The sequence below is a fragment of the Dipodomys ordii genome, unplaced genomic scaffold (assembly GCF_000151885.1).
Source record: "Dipodomys ordii isolate 6190 unplaced genomic scaffold, Dord_2.0 Scaffold83, whole genome shotgun sequence".
In the NCBI taxonomy this organism is placed as follows: domain Eukaryota; kingdom Metazoa; phylum Chordata; class Mammalia; order Rodentia; family Heteromyidae; genus Dipodomys; species Dipodomys ordii.
Window position 1 is genome coordinate 8,229,546 of NW_012267299.1, and position 20,772 is coordinate 8,250,317.

Here is a 20,772-nt window from a genome sequence, read left to right on the forward strand (position 1 = left end):
TAAAATTACCTTTGCTACTAGAGACTGTAGGCTTTCCTTGGATAAGGTGTGCACTTGGAATCATTGTGTTTCTAGGGAACCTAAAAGAGAAGATGGCACATAGTTGATGGCATGTAAATGTTGAGTTTACTAACTAGACCAGAACTCAATGGAACTCAAGATTGCATTTATTTCATTAAAAAATTTTGTTAGAGTCTTAGGCAGCAGTAGGAAAACAATTGTAGATAGAAGATAAAAAGAAAAAGAACTTACAAAATTACCCATCTTCACTTTGAATGTTATTTGAAGTACTAAGTGATAGTTGATATATTTTTACGTAAGATTTTAAAATACTTCAAAACAAGAACTGGATGCCAGAAATGCTTTTGGAAATAAGAGCAGCTTGCTACTGGCAAGCTCTGCTTAAACCTGTTACATGTACACATTGAAAGAGAATCCAGGGCCTTCATGTATTTCCCATCAGATAAAATATGTAGAGGAGAAAAATTATGTCAGTGAACGTTGGAGCTAACCTGCACAAGTCTTTTGCTAACCTGCATAAATCTGTTGCTACAACAGTAAGTAGCTTGAAGCAATGCATGGTGAAGAAGAAATAATTTTCTCCAGGTCTCTGCCATACACTTCCAACTTCACCTGTAGGACCAAAGAAGGTTTGGGTGGGAGTAAGGAGAAGAAACGAGATATATATGGTTAGAACCATATATTTAAGTATTTGCTCTTAGAAACTTCAATGAGATTGTTTTAATTTTAAAAAGTCTGATTTGGCTGTGATAATTTCTAAATTATTATTCTTAATTTGAATTTTTTATTATCTTTAAGTGGTTGTACAAAGAAACTGCCATTCAACAAAGCAGTTTATGCATTGAATACTTTTTTTTTTGCCATTTAACAAAGCTGTTTATGTATGCTGATCTGTGTTATTCCTTCAGCATTTTTACCTCTCTTCGACCCACTTCTTCCCTTAATTTTCTTCATTGTTATACAATGAATTCTTGACTACATTTAAATTCCTTTATTCATTTGTGTGTATGTGTGCATGTGTGTGCACGCATGTATGTGGAGCTGGAACTCAGTCCTTGGCTTTGGCCCTTAGCTTTTGCACTCAAGGCTGGTTCTCTACCACTAGAACCACAGCTTCACTTGTATTTTTTTTTTTTTTAGCAGTTGTACAAAGGGATTTACATTCAACATATCAATTTAGGAGTATAATGCATCTTGATCAATGTCAAATTTATTTTTTAATTTTTAAGCAAGCAAATGATATCCAAAATGATACATTATTTATTTATTTGCTTGTTTGTTTGGACCTGTCCTTATTTATGGCAATGGGCCTGTCTAGGAATCATGACAGACATACACAGAGGTAAGACCTGCAGATGTTGACCAAGAAACCACCATTCAAGTTGTACATCTTGAAGGTACATCATCTTACCTCCCTGCATAACTTCCTCTAAGTCATGGGTTAAAAGTAATAGATTCAACATTTCACAAGAAAATGACCTCAGTCTCTTGCTCTGAGCTCTGTGGCTCTGAGCTGACAACATATTTTCCTTTGAAAAGGGAAGCTGCAGCTTCAGCATCCTCTCCTGGAGGCCATGGCAGAGTTTCAGGCTGTGTGTCAGGGGAATCCTTGCATGCATCACAATGACGGAAGCCAAGTGCTGCTCTGCAAGTATTGAGGACTGAGTGTTCACAGGAGAGTTTGAACAGAACCCTAGGGTGTTACATAGTTCAGAGGTGCCGGCAGAAAGCTGATGCTCCTGTGGGAGGGGACTGCCAAAGGCTCAAGTTTTTTCATCTCAGTTGCTACTCCATATCCCTTTCCTAGTTTGTGTGAAATTTACCCACTAGTTTTTGCTTGGGTATTTTTCTGTCTTTAGTTCCCTGGCTTATAAGATTGTGGATACAGAGAAGAGTTTTCATATTTTTATGCAGAACCTCAGTGCATACTATTCTCTGGGGGAGGTGTATTTCATTAATGAATGCAGTCTGTGTTCTTGGTAAAAGCCACATGAGATTGGCTCACTGTTTTTGTCCTGCTAGTTGTAGATGACATTTAGGTGTGTTACTTGGTGTGGTGACTCAATTTCCTGTAGGATAGCTGGCAACTCCACATTGACGCCCTTTTGGGGGGGGGCGGAGGTAAAAGATGAAAAGGTCAGTTGGGGTTAAAGTTCCTAAAAGTGAAAGTAATTATGATTCCCCCCAAAACAATTATGGCTAGTTATTTTGTCTATAAACCTAGGAATTTCTAGAAAGTAATATTTTCAGCTTTATGCTAACAACAATTCTTTATTCCAGACACAATTTTATAAATAAACTGCTGTTTATAAATATTTCTTACTTACTGATATTCATACATATTCTGAGTCATTTTTCTTTCATTCTTAAGATTTACATAGGGCATGTAGATGTTGAAATTTAAAATGCATGTGTGTATGTGTGTGTGTGTGTGTGTGTGTGTGTGTATGTATACATATATATCACATTATGGTCCTACACTCTTCCTGAGAGTACAAATGGCTAAGCCATATATGAATATAAAATTAATCTTCTGCGATAAGTTGCCTTTTTTCCCCACTATCTTACCTTCCTAAGAGCAAATCATGTATTTAAGTGCATGATGTCTTGAAGCATTAACCTGAAACTTTATTGAATTACTTTTCCACATTAAAAAATAAAGACTGAAATATAATATGTGAAACGTATCCTGGTAGGTCTGAAGTCTGAATGTGTACTTGTGATTTCAGAATATCTTAGGAAGTTAGTGAAGAGGGAGGCCAGTTTATGTACTAGGAAGTGTCCCGGGGCTAAGGCTTTGAAGATGTCAGACTTCAGAAAGCAAAGCTTAGAGATGCAGAGGGGACTCTCCCTTCAGATGGCTGGAAAGATGTCAACAAATAAATATTACCCAAGGGTACCCAATAGGCCTGTAACCCTAACCTACTAGATGTGTTATGAACAACTTGAATGATTATAAAATAAGTTAATTACCTTTTACAACTTATAAGTAGAGGGAGGGAAAAGCAACAGCAACACCTCAGAGTAGATGTACTACCATGGCAACAAGGTAACACTGTAGACTTACCTGTGGAAAATATTCCATAAATTGAGCAAGGTTGTGTTACATCATAGGCCGAATTATTGCTTGAGATCTTTAGGTTGTAGGATTTCAAGGGATGTTTGATCCACCTCTATAGTGTTTCTTTCTTTCTTAAGAAAAATAACAAACATGTAATATTTTATAGTCTCATGACCAAGGAAAAATTATACCGATAAAGTATTTTTATTTTATACTTAGCATTTAAAAATCAGCTTTAAGGTTCCTATAGTTTAGGAAGAAACGCTTCAACCTTAAACTGTAATTTACTTGGCACGCTTGAGACATGTTGATTTATCTGAAGTATTTACAGAGATTGATGCAGAGAAACAAAAGGTAAAATCGAAGAAGCAAATTTTAACCCTAGAGTCCTAAAAGTGAAGGGCAAACTGTACAAGAATCCTTCATAACACCACGTAGCACATGTAACAAGTATGGTGAAAGTCATTTGAAAGTCATAATTCTTACAATTTTCATGTGGGGAAAAAACTTCCTGAAAAAAAAATCCCAAGATCTTCACCTTCAGTCTGAGAAACTCTTTGTGGTGCCCCTGGTAATCTATGGAATGCGAATTTAAGGACAGAACTTCTCTACCCCCACCAAAGGATCCCAGCACTTCATGTCAGCGGTTCGATTCCTGACAGTGACAGAGTAAGCTGGGCCTTTGCGAGTTTGAACGTTTCCCCCTGCCAATCGGTATAGGAAGAGTGCCCCTGGTCTCCTGGGTGTGTTTTTGTAAATAGAACCTGTTTCCCTGTAGTTGCAATCGGAACCTGTATTTGGAAATGGTCTTGTTCGTTTTCCCTCCTTTGTGGTTTATTCTGTACATAGTAGAAACACCCTTCCAGACTTTTCGTCCTTGGCACCGCAAGACTGTCCTGTCTTGTGCAATTCCACCAAGGAAGCACGTATGCAGGGCATGTGTGAACTCCCTGCCCTGCGGTCCACTCAAGTTGCTGTTCCTTTAAGATAACGCTTAGACAGTAAGAAATGCAGCTTACTGTCAAACATTCTAAGGGGTTCCAAGGGCCCCTGCACCACTCCTGTAGTCACTCCAAAGGTGAAAGAAATCTTGTACTCAGGGCTTGGGCACTAGCAGAGTTGGCTCTTCATACAAATGATCCTATTCGTCAACTCTGCTCCCTTAACGTGAATCCCAAACCCTCTGAAATGCCAACGCCTGAACCCCCAGAAGCGACTGGATGGTGTGGATCCCCCAGTCCCCCCCTCCCCCGGTGCAACCTGGAGGGAAGCAGCGGGGCTGGTGGAGAAGCAGAGGCTCAGGCGAGGCGCAGCGGGCGGGCCGCGGGCCTGGGAGCACAGGGTCCCCACGGGGCAGGTGCGCGTCCGCACGCGCCTGCGCGCAGGGTCCCTCCGGAGCCCCGCCTGAGCCCCGCGTTGGGCGCGACCCCGGGCGGGCAGCGGGCTGCGGATGCGCTCCACGCCGGGTTTTCCTCCGCTCTCCTCCTTCCGACCAGCCCCACAGCAGCCCTGCAGACACACGCTGCTAGAGCCCGCGCGCCTGCCTCCTTGGCTTGCTGGCGCTTCAAAGCGAGCGCGGAGCGGCCCCGGCTGGCGGGGCTGCTCTGGGGGGTGATGGCACGGCGGCGGGACGGCGGGGCTGCGGGCTAGGACGCAGCGGGTGGCACCGACGGGATGGTGCAATTTGGAATCTTCGTGTAAGGGAGGAGCCCGACAGCGTCCAGGGGGCGTGGGGGGCGTGAGGGGGGAGTGTTCCCGGAAAGCCTGGTCCTGGGAACTGTGTTGCGCCTGCCGCCGGAGGACTTGAGAAAGAAAACAGGAAACGTGGTGGCCGTGCACCCGGCCCCGGCTGATTCATTCGTTTCGAGCGCAGCGGTGGAAGCCTCCTCCGGCCCCGGCGGGGCGGGATTGGGGCGCGCTCCCCCACCCCACCCCCTCCGACACAAACCCTGAGGCTCTGGGCTGCGCATCCAGGAGACCCGGCTGGGCGACGAGTGGCCGTGTGGACGCGGCTCTGCGGGGCGGGGACCCGGCGCACGCGCGCGCGCAGCGCCCCTTCGCCATCCTCCAGCGTGGAGATCCCAGGACTTGGATCGGCACCCTGCCTCGCCATCCAAAAACAACAACAAAAAAAGTCACCTCGTGCTTATTCCGCCTTGAGTCCCCGGTGTAAAAGTTGGCTTATCGCACTTCTGCGCGCCCTCCCTGGAGGCCGATCGGTGACGCCAAGCTGGAGCAACCTTACCTTCTCGAACCCCGCCGCTGCCCCCTGAGCAGAGCCTCGGCCCCCAGCGCGCTGCCGGGCTCGGCAATATGAAGGAGCAGCCCTCATGTGCGGGCACCGGGCATCCGAGCATGGCGGGGTATGGCAGGATGGCCCCCTTTGAACTCGCTGGCGGCCCCGTGAAGCGCTTGAGAACTGAGTTCCCCTTTCCCTATCTCTTCGCAGAGGAGGCCTACCAGAAACTGGCCAGCGAGACCCTGGAGGAGCTGGACTGGTGTCTGGACCAGCTAGAGACCCTGCAGACCAGGCACTCCGTCAGTGAGATGGCCTCCAATAAGGTAAGCCCCTGCTTGGCTGTCACCCATTTTACCCCCTCCCCACCCCCCCAGGGCTGGTGATTCCCACACCCCACAAGGCAGCAGTCTCTATGTGGCCCCGGGAAATACATGGGGACATTCGTCACGCTTAGTTCATGTGAGCAGTTCTGCTGCCTGGAGACACAGTCCTGTTTCCATGCCTTCCATGCCTTCTGCACACTCTAGATAAATCACACCTTTTATTTATGTATTCATTTTTGCAAAAGCAACTTTGACAGAGTTTGATTAAGTGTCCCCAGGACACAAGTTCCTAAGTGACACTGTGCCCTTGAAGCAGAAACCCAGTAGGGTCTGGTGGTGTGGCACAGTTAAAGGAATCCCCTGGGATTCCTGGCTGGCCGGTTGGAAATAAATGTTTCAGGATGACACTGAAATCACTCTTGTCCACCCGCCTACCTACTACGCCCAGACTCTGAAAAGTTCATTGAACTTGGAACCTCACCCCTCACTTACCTAATTGTCTGGGCACCCTATAAGAACCAAGCTTGTGTGTGTGTGTGTTTTCTGTTCTCCATACACATGCACAGGAAACGTCAACAAAGGTTCACTTTGATCATTACCTTGGTTTCCTTAGGTACTGGAAGACAGGTCCAGGTTTCTGGGATCATTTAGTTAGCAGCAGGCTTCAGCTGGACATTTGTGGCATATGTGCCAAGATGCTGGTCTTGGCAGTTCGTGGAGTTTGGGGGCTGAGAAAGTAACCTTCAGCGTGAGACAGCTTTAAAATAGCCTGGAAAGCAAGGTAGAGCATTTCAGTCTTGCTGCATTGATTCTGTGTGTTTGTGTGCGCGCGCATGTCTGTGTGTGTGTGTATGTCTGTGTGTGTGTGTGAGAGAGATTCTTTTTTCTTTTTGTCTTTAGTTATGCAAAAAATTAATTGGTATTATGTTTTTAATGACTCATTGGCTAAGGGGATGGGAAAGAAGCCATCTGCATGTTGGATACAGATGGCTGAGGGGTTCCACTCTTAAGTACTACTATTGTGTGGCAGTTAGACATAGTTACCTCTTAAAGATACTTGGGTATTTGGGGCCACCTGTTTTACAAGGTCAAGAAGGTTATGCCATTTGTCTTGGAATGTCTTTCTTTCCTTCTTTCCTTCCTTCCTTCCTTCCTTGCTTGCTTGCTTCCTTGCTTGCTTGCTTCCTTCTTTCCTTCCTTCCTTCCTTCTCTCTCTCTCCTTCCTTCCTTCCTTCTTTCCTTCTTTCCTTCCTTCCTTCTCTTCCTTCTCTTCCTTCCTTCTCTCTCCTTCCTTCTTTCTCTCTCCTTCCTTCCTTCCTTCCTTCCTCTCTCTCTTCCTCCCTCCCTCCCTCCTTCCTCTTTCACTCTCTCCCTCTCTCCTTCCACCTCTCACTCACACACCCAAACACAATTATTAGAGTTTTTATGCCACCATTTTCCCAAAATGCACAGTATGTCAACCACTTGATTGTTTTTTCTGTTAATGTTGCTTGTGTAGGTACCATTGTTGTATTGAAAAGTTGGCTGGCTTCAAACAAATAAAAAAGGTCCCCCAGATACACTGCCAGTGGGTGCCGACCTGCCCCTGTGTACACTAGTGATGAAATTAAGATTCATGGTTTTTCTCCTCCTCTTCTCTTCTCTTCTCTTCTCTTCTCTTTCCATCATTTGGGCTTTATTTGTGAATTTGGCCTGGCTCCTTATTAGAATGGTTATTGTGTTCTGACTAGAACACACTGCATAACATTAGATATCACTCATTTGACTAGTTCTTATTTTTATGGAACATAAATCTTTTTTAAATAATTTACTTCATATCAGGAGTAGATATATGTTGCATATCTCCAGGGTCCTAAATGTTGATTGTGACTATTTTCAGTGAGCTGAGTTCTTAAGTCTCTTGTCTGATACTGTGTGGACAAAGGCAGAACAAAATCCCAGTATACCCAGTCAATTGTATGTATTAGTTTACCTTTCAGGATAATTTTTTACAGGACATTTTCAGCTAAATGCATCTAAGCAGCTATAGTTGCTTTACCTAAAAATCTACCTTCTTAATGATAAAACCTGTTTTGAGCTTAATAATTGACGTGAGAGCTAATAATTTTTGTTAAATGACTTCAACCATGAAGTAATTTATGTCTGTACTCTAAGTTTAAAACATTGTAGGTTATAATAATTGATCAAAATAATACATTTCTTTCAGGACAACAAATAAGAGAGGGATTTTAAAACTGAGTTAACTGTTACAGGATTAGTATGTGAGGTAGGTTTATTTGGTTGAAGTGAAGTGAAATGTGTGTCAAGTAAAAGAAAGTTTTTTTGCTTCAAAAGGTAATCATTCTAGCTGTGTATATGTGTTGTGGTTGAAAGATTATTGATATAACACTTATTTTTAAAACGAAGTTCAATTTTTAAAACGAAGTTCAGCTCAGCTGAAGCTGTTCTTTAAGCTTTTAATGTCTAGGCCATTCATTCTTTGAAAAAAATTCATTTCAAAATTAGTGTTCCACTTACCTGACATTTTAGGGATGGCAAAGGATTAGCCTAAAAAGAAGAAAAGCCCTTGGTGAAGGTTGCAAAGTTACCCTTTCTGCTTGATAGCAAGGGCACGAATAAGCCACCTCCACTAGAGCTATAAACTGAGTTGAAATGGAGCTGCATGCAGGTCCCTGTGAGTGACATTCTCCCTTCAGTTTGGACTGCAATGTATGGCTTAATTGACACATCGCTCAGCTGTTGGACTTCTCTTGAGTCTGACTAAATTAAGTCAGAAACATTGCCTTTTGATAAATGGTCCTACTGCTGTTGACATTTTTAATCTATCAACATTTTCAGCTTATTCTCTTTTGTCTTCGGAAAAATGTGAGGATATTTTTCTCTGCTTTTTCACTCTCTGGAGATTTTAAGGTATTTTTATGCTAGTAGGTTAAACAAGCACAATTAAAGGGTGAGTAAGAAACCAGCAGTTCAAGTGATAGTTAATAGTATTTGTTATGGACATGGTCTTGGGTGTTGGGAGAGAACTGGACCCTCAGGCCCACTTGACTGTGTTAGTAAATAATGTTTACATTCGCTTAAACACAAGAGGAATCTAAAACAGTTTTAAAATGATGCTTTAGAAGCAGCTGGCTATATTTTATGTATGTGTATAATACTATATAACTGCTGTTTGTTGATGATACTGAGACAGGAAAATTATTGTCTTCTTGGCCAAGGCCAGGATTGGTTGTCACACATGTAGGATGCTTGGACCAAATGGAGTAAGAGATTCCAGATGGTATTTAATTTGAGTGATTAAATCTACAGCATTTACCCTCATAAGTACGTTAATCTGCCTAAGATTTGTACAGATTTCCTCTGGAACCTCATTGCTACAATTGAGGGCAATTTTAGTATGGCTTCAAAGCTTTGAAGGCACACAGACCTAGATGTTCAATCCTGTTTTTGTTCCTTGCTAGCTCAGTTACGTTAGAGAAATGATGTAAACTTCTTGAGCTTCAGTTTCCTTTACGTAGCATGGGCATATTAATAGCAATATTGAAAGGTCAGTGTAAGAGTTCCAGGGTTTGGGTCAAACTTTATTGATTGCCCATTTGGCTAAAGCAATGGCATTTATTTTTTATGGCTGTTTACCATTCAGGTGTAATTATGGTAGCTGTGTTTCATAGATTTTTTTTGGTAATTCTTAATAACTGTTTTTAAATTTCATGTAGCATAAAACACTTGGCATTTTGAAGTTCAGATTAGACATTTAGACCTTTCAGAAATTCAACTTTAGGATTCCATACCGAAGAACTAAATGTTTTTCTATCTTGCTGCAAAACTGAAAACACAGCCCTTATTAACCATTAGAACATATAAGTGGCGGTACTTTTCCACTCTTTTGTACAGATTTTGCAAAGCTACTTTTTTTTCTAAACTAAAATAAGTAAATGTAGAATGGGTTTATGTTGTTTGTTTTTCTTACGTGGAAATGCATTGAGGATGGGAGGGGGTGGTAAGGAGGTTAGGACAGAAGTCTGGGCCTCAGGACTTTCAAAGATCCTGCTCTGGAACCCTGCTACTTAATAGTCTTATGACCTAATTATACACATTTCACCGATGTAAGTGCAGTGATGTTTGAAGGAGAACACAAATTCATGTTGAGTTCTTCCTATAGCATACTAGAATGAAAATGGATGTTGTATTTACTCTCTAATTCTGGGGCCAGTTCCAGACTTGACATTGCCATTTGGCTTCAAGCCGGAAGACCTGTCTTAAAGTGACAATTCAAGCATCTTTCTGAAAAGACGTAAGGGTTTTCTACAGTTCATTCCAAAGGTACTTAGACCAGCTTTGGAAATGTAGTTATGACTTCTTCACAGAATTTGTCCCTTTGGTTTTTAGCAAACATCTCTAGTTTGTTTCTCTTGACTATAAATTAGTTTCTGGAGAGGCTTTTTGTGGTTCTTTTTGTGGCTGCTCCCCCTGGTGCCTTGAACGTGTCAATACGTAGCGCAGACTGAAACTTTCTATGACTGCTGATATATTTTCTTCTAGGCAAGAGGGATGCAGGAAGACATACGGGATATTTGTAAAAGTAGTTCGGTATTAAGTTATTTCAGCAATGACCACATCCAAGATAACCCAAAACAGCAATAAATGTTGAGCTTTTGCTTAGAAAGAAATTTAAGTTAGTTGGAATAGGGATTTGAATTTATAGGACAAAAATAGAAGTTTTCTGCATTAAATGATCAAAACTGAGAAAATAGTATTATTACAGTCAATAAATAAAGGACAACCTTCAAAAATATAAGCTATTTAAACTAGAATTATTGTCATTTAGAGTTAGAGCTCTGATTTTTCATCCACTTAATAAAGATAGATTGAAGAAACATTTAGTTTTAAGCTACATTGTAAGTATGTTTACCTAAGTAAACATGAAAGATTTGTTTCTAGAATCACTGTTAAGAGAAGCAGCTTTCTTTGCTTTTAAGTAGTGACAGAAAGAGGAAAACACTTAATGGAATTATTATTTTTCATTGGATGGTAAGGTACTTAACTTTAACTTAGCAGGACACTAAGAACTAAAAGAAGACAGAAATGTCTCTGTTGGCATGAGGTCTGTTCCTGTGTCAAGATTCAGTGTCAGTAGCATTTGATCAGAAACATATGATTATTAAAAAATTTATTTTTATGATTCTATATTTAATTAACTATTACTGAAAAATGCTTTCAGTTTTTAGTGTTAATTTATAGAAACATGGTAACTTTTGAGAACATTATGAATTTTTTCTCTTTATGAAAAAAAAATCATGGCTAGGAAATATGGCTCAAGTGGAAAAGGTTTACCTAAAAAGAATTTTAAAGCATTAGCCTTTGCCATAATAAAATGGTATTTTTACCAAAATTATAGATGGACTAAAACAATCTTCTTTTTCCAAGTAGCAAGGGTGACAGGTAATACTTTTGCAGCATTTAAGAGGGTTTCTGAGGCAGTCTGGTACTTATGATACAAACTAGGGTAGCTGTGAATTGCATCAAGATTTTTCAGTTGTCCTATAAAATCTGTAGAGTTTGGTTTTACTTGTCCTGTTTAAAGAGAAACCAACTCCAAACTGTACATTAATAAGATCTGTTTTAACTCGAGCAGGGCAGTAGTTCTGTAGTGGTACTTGTCATGATAGTTCTTATTGGCAGAATTAATGAGTTCTTTTTAGAAAATGGAAAAATAGGCATTATTTTAGTTATTTTAATATTCACACTTGTTTTGAGTGTTTCGAGTGACTTTTTTTTCTTCACTAACAGAGTTTGGGGTTAAGCCTGGACAGTTTTTTGAACAACAAAAAATTGCACTGTATTAGAAAACCAGCTGCATTGGGTACTAGTCAAAGAATTGATAAGCTTGTAATCTTTCACTCTTAGAGCATAATTTGGTTTTTATTAATATTCTAAGCTTTTGGTTTCATTTTTGGTGTGCTGTATTTGTACCTAAGGAGGATATCAGTAGGCTGGAAAATGCATAAGAAGGATGATTTTATGTATATAACTTGCAACCAAGATGAGGATGTATGCTTCCTGGATTTGAGTAAGCTGTATGGATACTTATGGAAGCACCACAAAATAGAAAAAACACAGATGCTTGTTGCCAGGCTAACTTAATTACATCTTACAGCGCTGCTGGTTCCCACCTTATAGTTATAAAGCTTGATTTCTTCACTTACTTATAGACAGGAGTGACAAAAAGGGAAATAAAACGGAAATACTGTTGAGAACATTATCTGTAATGTATGCAAAGCCCAGTTTGGTGCAGAGCACCTACTGTGTGTTCCATAACTTTGATGTGCTCCCATATCTGGAATATACACAGAAAGCAAGATTAACAAAACTCTGTGTCCTATATGCTTCTGATGTAAAATTAACATTCCTTATTTTTAACCTGTAAGAGATTATAGTCTGAATTAGTTTTATTTTTATTATTTTTGTGAGCTTTCATATTTCAAAAGATTTAATTGAAAGCAGTTGCTTGAATTAAACAATTATATGAGTTTTAGGTTCCAGTTATATTTTTATAGCATGCATTTAAACTAATATATGACACTATGAGAAATCATTCATCTGTAGGCCACCTTAGAGAATTTTACTAAACTCATATGGGCACTAGACATTCTTTCTAACTTAATTTTGGACTTAACAGCAAAAAAGAATATTGAGAATTTTTTTGTTAGAAAAGTTTATTTCATTAAAAAAATCTATAGTTTCCTTTCTCTGCCTTCACGAATGGAGAAGAAAGTGACAAATTTCTTTGGCAGAAATCCCCCATTCATCAGATATTCATTCTTCAGAGAGAGTAGTCTATGGATTTAAAACTTAATGTTCAGACAGTATATTCAGAACATAGTCATCCATTCTACTTCCAAACATCTTAACCATCCAGTATACCAAAAGTATTTTCTTGCTATGTCAAACTGAGAAGGCCTAGAAACAACCACACCTCAGCATCATGCAGCACCTACATCAGTGTTTCTAATAGCATTCTCCAGCAAAAGGAACCAGTTGATTTTAGGGACTTGACCAGGAAATACACCAAATGAGCCCAGATCATCTTCTAGTACCAGAAAGTAAGGATGAAATCAAAGAGATCTACTACCCTGAGGAAGATGTAACAGACTGATGCAAGAGCAAACAGAAAGACCTTCCAGTGGCTGAAGCTGGAACAGTTTGAACAAGAAAATGGTGTGGTATTAGACTATGGCCCTGTGTATCAAACAGATATCCACAAATCTACATTGTAATTGGGTAAATAAATAATTAAATGGTGGAGAGGAGACAGTGTAGGGGGAATTTCAAATAATTCCTATAGATACTCTGCCTATAAAGAGGAAGGACATAATTCTGCATTCCACAACTTCACAACTCTGTGAGTTGTGTGTTTATTTCCTTCCAAGTGCTATGTATGATATGGAAATGTGGTATAAAGAGTAATTCTAAAGTTAGAAACAGGTCACACACTGCCTTAGCCAAGTTATCAATGTCAACATTGGTGATGGTGAGTTGTGTTGACAGCATGTACTCTTGATACCTTCTCATGAAAATGGCACTTTCTGTCTGTGATTTTCATATCCAGAACATAGTACCCCCCAGTCTCACCATGAGGAAAATATCTGACAAATTGAAGTCCAGAAATGTTCAGTAAAATATTTGGCCAGTCCTTCTCACAGGTGCCTAGATTGTCAAGAACAAGAGAAAAAAAAAACTAAGAATCTTAGAGCGAATGACAAGTGAAAGTACACTCTCAGTTTATAGTGTATCACTGTGGGTTCAATAATAGTATACCATACTAGTGTAAAATATTACTCACAGGGAACACGAAGTTACAAGTGTATGGAAACTGTCTACTGGCTTCGCAAGTCTTCTGAAAACTTTAAAATGTCAAAAATCTTACCCATTCTCTAAGGCCTACCTGGATTGCCTCCTCTCCCTAGGCCTATTTGGTCCTACCTCAGTTATCCCTCCCTTGTCCAGCTCACTCGATCGTACATAAAGCTCTTTCTCTAAATTGTAGAGGGTTTTATTTGTGATTTTCCATCTTTTGTCTTCATTTTGCATTTACATTGAGGTTTCCTATAATGCACATAACTTAAACCCAATTGAGTGTCCATGTGGTATTTTGTAGGTGGCCACATAGATTAGTACAGAGCATATAACGTTGGCTAAGGTAAATGCCATTTCTTGGTAGACAGAGAGAGTGTGGGCATTATATTCTTGCTTTTAAGAAGCAAGAATTTTCTTCTATTGACAAGTATTATGAATATTTCTTAAGAATTCCACTTATAGAAATTTACTTCTTTGAAGGTTTATGGTAGCATAGTCTTATCTCATTTGAATTAAGTCAATAGTGCATAAGCAAAACACATTATTTAAAAAACTATTACCACAGTTTTAAATTTTCCTTTTTCCTTCACCTTTGACTTGAATTTAGGACCTTTTACTCTTCATTGGCTTTTTCACATAATGCTGACATTCTAACATTTGAGCCATTGCTTCACTTTTTTTTTCTTCTGCTAAGTGTCTCATGGTCTTTCCTTCCTAGACTGGCTTTGAACTATGATCCTCAAATGTCAGCCTCCTGAGAGGCTACAATTACAAGCATCAGTTACTAGTGCCAGGCTCTCCATGTGCTTTTTGATGGTGTAAGGGTAATTATTTTTCTGGTTGTAGCATTAGGAGAGTGTGAAGAGATAAAAGAACAAGTATTTGTTGACAGGCTATATTTTCAAAATATATTCATGTACACACACACACACACACACACATTCATTTAGTGCATGTTAAGTAGTCAGTAATTCTGACTAGTACTTTTCTCTTGATCATTTTGGTTAACTAATCACCTCTCCCCTTATATCTTTTTAATGTCAGTTTCAACAATTTGCTGTGATGCAAATGAAAGGAATTAATAGTTCAGATGTATTGAACAAGAGCAATTTCAGCAAAATCGAATTCCTAGAGTGGACTCCTCTAGTACATCTTGTTTTGATGTCTCTCCCATGTCAGGTGGGAGCAAGCCTCACCAGGCTCTTGGAGTAGGACAAGTATGATGGTGACACAGCAGGTTAGTTTGAGAGCCAACCTAACACTGGCACTCCTATAAGAAGAGCAATGGGCTGGGTGAGCTGACGAGAGCCAAGTAACTAGAACAGATCTGAGATGGGAACCAAGGTGGCAGAGGATTTGGGGGTGGGGTGGGATCAAACCCTCCTCATGGTGAAGAGGGCAATTATGCCATCTACTCTCAGAAAGTTTAGCAGGTTTAGGACTTTTTTTTTTTAACAGCTTTGATGGTTGTTTTCTAGTAGGCACAGAATGGAAAGGGTGAAAGGTGAGCAGACTGAAGAAAAGATTTCGGGAAAGGAAGCTGAAAGCACAGTGTATTAGAAGTGTGAATGAGGAAGGGGAGGGGTGTGAGGAGCGGCAAGTCTGCCTTGGGCTGGCCTCGGAGTGGGTTTTTCCTTTGCTGCAGGCAAACTTAGCAATTCCTGCCCTCATTCTACCTCAGAGGCTCATGTAGTGAAATGTGGTGGTCAGGAGTTTTAGGGACAGCCTTGAAGTCAGAAGAAATCCCGGATGGGTCAGCCAGAGGGTGTGAATGTTTAAGGGAGGGCAGTCAGCTGTGCTGATGTGGGAGGGAGGGATGGGGCTGACTGGAGGGGAGATTTTTTGTCATCATGTATTTTGTGTGTGGCTAAAGCCCTCATAGCTGATGTCTCCTTCACCTGTCGCCTCTTTGAGTCACATGGCCCAGTTAGCAGCATGGGTGGGTTGCTTAATCCAGTGACTGGGCCATCCCTTGAGGAATACATTGCCTGTGAGGGAGGAATTGCTGTGGATGGGCTATGGAACAGCAAAATGCACATTGCAAAAGGATAGAAGAGACTGCATCAAAATAAAGTATATTATAGGCTGGGATATGGTAGCATGGCTTAAGTGATAGAACACCTACTCCTACCCAGTAAGCTCAAGTTCAAGTCTTGTACTAAATAACTAAATGTAGGCTGATTCACTGCCATGAATCCTAAGGTGTAATTGGATAGTAGAAAATTAAAATGGAACCAAAGCAAATCTTTTTTTTTTCCCCTGGATTCTTCTTGACAGGTCTTAAATTCTGATAAACATAGCAGTTCATTTTTTGGCTGCAAATCTGCCCCACCCTAGAGTTGTGAACTTGAATAAGTAAATTATTTCAATCACTCTGAGCTTCTTCTTTTCGCCGGAATTCAGAACCAATCATTGTCTACCTCACAAGACTGTTGTGAAAATTAAAAGAGAAAACTTACGCCAAGTACATAGTGGGTCATACGCATGGTAGTTACTGGAGCCTATCTTTAGTAAGGATGAGGACTGGAACTATTTTTAAACTTAAAAGGTTAACTTTATATGCTTCCATATAGGTAACCCAGTGCAATTGGAGCTTGAATCAACAGGCCTGGGAGAAAGCTTACAGAGTGTGCCTTTGAAATCCTGATACCCAGTCATGGTGATTTATGGGACCTTGCTCGCTTGCATATGTGATGCCTACTGAGTTTGTTTACTTTAGTTTTAGCTTAGTTACCTAGCACTCTAGGATAGAAGATTTTTATTTACACGCTCTCACTGAGTACTTATGATTACCTTGAAAGAATATATATGAAGGCAGCTACCAAAAAAAAGCCTTATTAAAGGGGTATATGTAGAACATTATTCTGCTGTCTTAAAAATTGGTCCTTTGCTTATGTTTTGCATTTCTCTTACCCTGGATGACCTCCAAGGCTCTCCAGGTGATTTTTCTCATTCTGTGAAATACTGAGGTCATGATTAACGAATGTGACAAATATCAATCAATATCAAGCTACTAGGTGTTTTTTCTCAGTACAAGTAGAGACAAGCACAAAAAGGAGACCTTTAATCTGCACACAGATTAAAAATGACAATCCTGCTGAGAAACAGAGGAGCGGGTGAGATGACCTTGGATCTGGTGCCAGCCCCATGATGAGGTTTAAGTCATGAGTCTGACACTAGCCATAGCCAGGAGAGAAAAAAAATTCCCTAGTGGTGCAGTTATTGTAAGGGTTGAAAATGAGTCACTGCATAGGTGAATGCTCCCTTTCCATTTCCCATTTACTGCCAGACACTTTATGGAGAAATCAGAAACTTTGGTCGGCTTAATCAACCTCCTTTTTTTTCCCTATCCTTTTAAACTCTGAGAGCCTTTAGAGGTGAAAGAGAGTTGTGAGATCAACTTGTTCACCTTCTTCATTTTGCAAATAAAGTAACAAGAAGCAGGAAAGTTAAAGTGAACCAGAACAAACAAATCCTGTGGTTTTTCTCTCCACATTTTTATCTTATGGCAAACACAAATTTTTTGTTTCTGGACATATCAAGATTTCCATCTTGATTGGCACCATCACTTTTGAGAGACATTTTCAATTTGGTGTGTCTTTTGTTATTTGTGTTTGATTCCCTGACTATTGTCTACACAAGATACCACTCTCAAGGGCAAAACAATCATTAGAGACTTTTGATTTTGGTTTGCACCTTTTGCAGTCAACCACAATCCACTTTTTAGGTTTATACTGAAGAATTTTTGTTTTAGCCCGGTTCTTGGTAGGATCTCTAGCTGTTCCAAGGTTCTTATAGGTGAAATGACATTGTTATATATGGGTGTTTGTATACAAGCATATAATATATATATATATATACATATATATATATATAAATACATTTCAAAGCATACAGATATACCACTGAAAAGATAGCTAGCCATGCAAGTAAATCTGTTGTGTATTGAGTTATAGAGTACTTCATTGTGTTCCAGTCCCCTACAGAAGTTCAGAATATATTCAACTCAGAGAAGCAGAATGATTGGGAATCATTACAGAAAAGATTCTATTTAAGTTGAGTCTTGAGTGTTGAGGATTTGAATAGATACTAACTAACAACAGAAGAGGTATATTTTAGGGACCAGATCAGGCAGGGTAGGATACAATACTCTTAGAGATTTAGCTTGCTTCTCTGTTTGTGGGGTAGAAGGTTAGTGTGCCTTCTAGAAGTGTGATTCTAACTAGAGCAGAGAATGCAATTGGAAGACCAGAGGCAGGTATGAAATGTATAGATTGGGCTGTACCTCAGACTGCATTATTGCTAGTCTAAACCTTTGTAAGTATCCTATAAATTGTGAAGAATTCTTACAGTCCATTGTAAGGAAAAAATAACAACATGGTTTTAGAAGGTACATCTTCAGATGGTAGGCAAGATAGATCTTATTGGGAGGAGAAACACTGAAAATAAGAATTGAACACTGAATTGAAGCACAGGTTGAGTGTGAAAGAAGAAATGGATAGGAGAAATAATGCACGAACAAGGGTGACAGGATGTATGCGACTTGGTGGGCACTGCATCCAGAAGATGGAAAACCTAAACCTAAGTCACCGAAAAGACAATAGTTGGGAAATCAGGAGATGAAGCCAATTTGGGGTTGGATGTTGTTGGACAAATATCACAGTTAAATCTTATCCATAAAATTGAGGTGGAGTTATGTCTTAAGTAGAAATGTTCAGAGGCCTTCACTTCTCTGGAGTAGATATCTGGTGAAAAGGCAAGATTTTACCAGGTAGTTGCCTGTTCAGAATTCATAGTTGAGATCTTAAGGCTCATCTATAAAATGAGAAACAGATAATGTTCCTGAAATAAAATGAGATATTGCCATCAGACCACTCACTGTTATCCTTAGAACATAGCAGATAACAAATTTTAGCTTATAGTATTTTTGTTTGTTTTACTATATGTACTGGGAAAAGACCATTTTGTGAGTTGAGTTGGTGTTCTGGAAGCCGACACAGCCATCTGCTGGTGTGTTTTCTTAGTACCCTAAATGGAAGTTCATATGTTTGAATTCACATACTTGCTTTCCTGGCTAGGAGGGAAATGTAACAGGCCAAGCTGTAATTGCTGGTGTCTAGTTCTTGATCACAGTTTGCAAGGCCTGTAGTGTTCCTAGGTAAATGGATAAGAGGCTTAACCTTCACTGCAATTTGCAGAAAACAGGCTGAGCTCTTCTTGGTTTTTGTTTGTTGTACCAAGCCAGATCAATTTTAAGGGACTTACAAGGAATGGCATTAACTGAATATGTTGATCTACATCCATTCAGTCAGAATGGAGATTCACATAATGAGGGGAAAAATCCAGTAGAGATAGACTATTATTTATCAGGAATTGTGGTACTCTACTCCTATTTGGGCCCTCACATGTGTTAGATTAGTGCATTCTGAGAAAATGATCCCGGTGTGTTTGACATCTTCAAAAACATTCCAAGTTGGCATTGACAATTCTAATAGCTTCTAGTCAAGGCATTGATTGTATATACCATTGAGTAAGGAGGATTCACATAGGTGCTGATGATGGTATTGGAATTTGAATTCAGGGCTTCATACTTGCTAAGCAAGTACTCTACCTCCATCTCTTTTTGCTCCACCTCCTTTTTTCTCCTCCTAATATGCCTCCTTATCTTCCTCCTCCTCCTCCTCTTCTCCGGTATAGCATATTGCCAAACAAGCTTGAACATTGATCCTCCTATTTATACTTTTTGAAGTGTAAATGGCAGGAGCCTATTGCCAAACCCAGTTTTTTCTGTTGAGATGGAATCTCATGTACTTTTTTGCTTGGCCTGGCCTGGAACATGAATGCTCTTGATTCCATGTGGCTGAGATAAAAAATGTTCACCATTGTGCCCAGTTACTGGTTGTGGTTTAGTAAAATTTTCCCGCTGACTGGCCTTGAACCATAACCTTTCTTACCTCCAACTCCATGCTCAGTTTATTTTGAACTGATACATAAAAACATTAAATTTTTTACATAATAATGAGGAATTACTGACGTTTCAGTACATCTATGTACTATGTGATGTTTAAATTATGATAATTGTATCTGTCTTCTCCATCATCTATCTTTTCTTCAGGGTGCAAACATGCACAATTCTTTCTTGCAGAGTTTTGAAATATATAGTACATTCCTGTTATTTGTACTGTTATGTCTGATCTACCTGCTGTTCATACCAGAACTTCTTCTCTGTAACTGTAACTAGTGTACCCATTCATCAACTTCTCCCCATCCTTTGTTCTCCCTGCTCTCTTGGCCTCTTGGCACTCTCAACTTCCATGAATGAGACCAACCTTTTATAGCCTGCATAGAAAGGGGATCATGCTCTGCTTGACTTTCTGTGCCTGGTTTGCTTCACTTAATGCTCTTCGTTCCATCTGTGTTATTACAAATTTCAAGATTCTATTCATCATATGGCTGAACAATATCCCGTGTTGTATACATACCACATTTTCTTCATTCACTTACTAGTTGAGGGGCAGTTAGGTTGCTTCTTCCCTTTGCAACTGTGATTCGTGTTGCAATAATTAGGTCTTTCTGGTTAGTTCGATCTCTTCTCTTCTTAGCAAAGATATTCCTATTTAATTTTACAATCTTCTACCATAGTATCATATTGCCCATTTTTTTCTTCATTCAGAGCATTTGTCATTCACTTTTTGTATGCTGCTTTATTCTCTTTCTGCCCCAGGAGACCAAGGTTTGCATGAGCAGGGAACTGTCTGTCTTGTGCATTATTCTGTTCCCCTTGCTAGCAGAGTTGCTGTTAATATAAATATCTGTCAAGTGACTAAGGGAACAACCATTTTAAAGCACTTTACTGTCTGATATTTAAAGGCCATTACTTTCACAGGAATTTTCAATGAAACCCTAACACTTTGGTTTGTTTTTCCTTGTTAGTAATGTCAGCGGTTCAGTAGTAAAGCAAGTTTGGGAAAATGCTATGTTAAACAAACTAAAACAGGGTTATGAATTACAGTCTTGGCAGAGCCTTGACTGTACTAAAATATACAGTCTCCATAAAGGTTAGCCCTATGTCAGGTTTATTTGATAGCGGAAGTTGTCTAAAAAGTGTCTGAACAGCATTGGACTGCTGTTCTTTGCAATGAATTCTGAGAAATGCTGCTTTAGAAAAAGTCATTTTATTAAGGGGAAAAAGCATATATACTAACTAGGATGCAAATCTATACCAGTATAAAGAAAACAGATTGACAGTACAGAATAGAGGAAAAACACCT

The 20,772-nt window shown here is 39.8% G+C and overlaps 1 protein-coding gene across 4 annotated transcripts in view; it reads left to right on the top strand.

Moving 5' to 3' along the window:
• The window catches only part of Pde4d (phosphodiesterase 4D, cAMP-specific), a 1,420,835-nt gene that overhangs the window by 1,361,850 nt on the left and 38,213 nt on the right, over window positions 1-20,772 (top strand). For 3 of the 4 annotated variants that reach the window (XM_013025262.1, XM_013025263.1, XM_013025265.1), the window contains one exon: window positions 5,532-5,644. In XM_013025262.1, the coding sequence (XP_012880716.1) occupies window positions 5,532-5,644 (113 nt within the window). Of the gene's footprint in view, window positions 1-5,208; window positions 5,446-5,531; window positions 5,645-20,772 lie in introns of those variants that run through there. The other variant, XM_013025266.1, reaches the window with a different exon arrangement.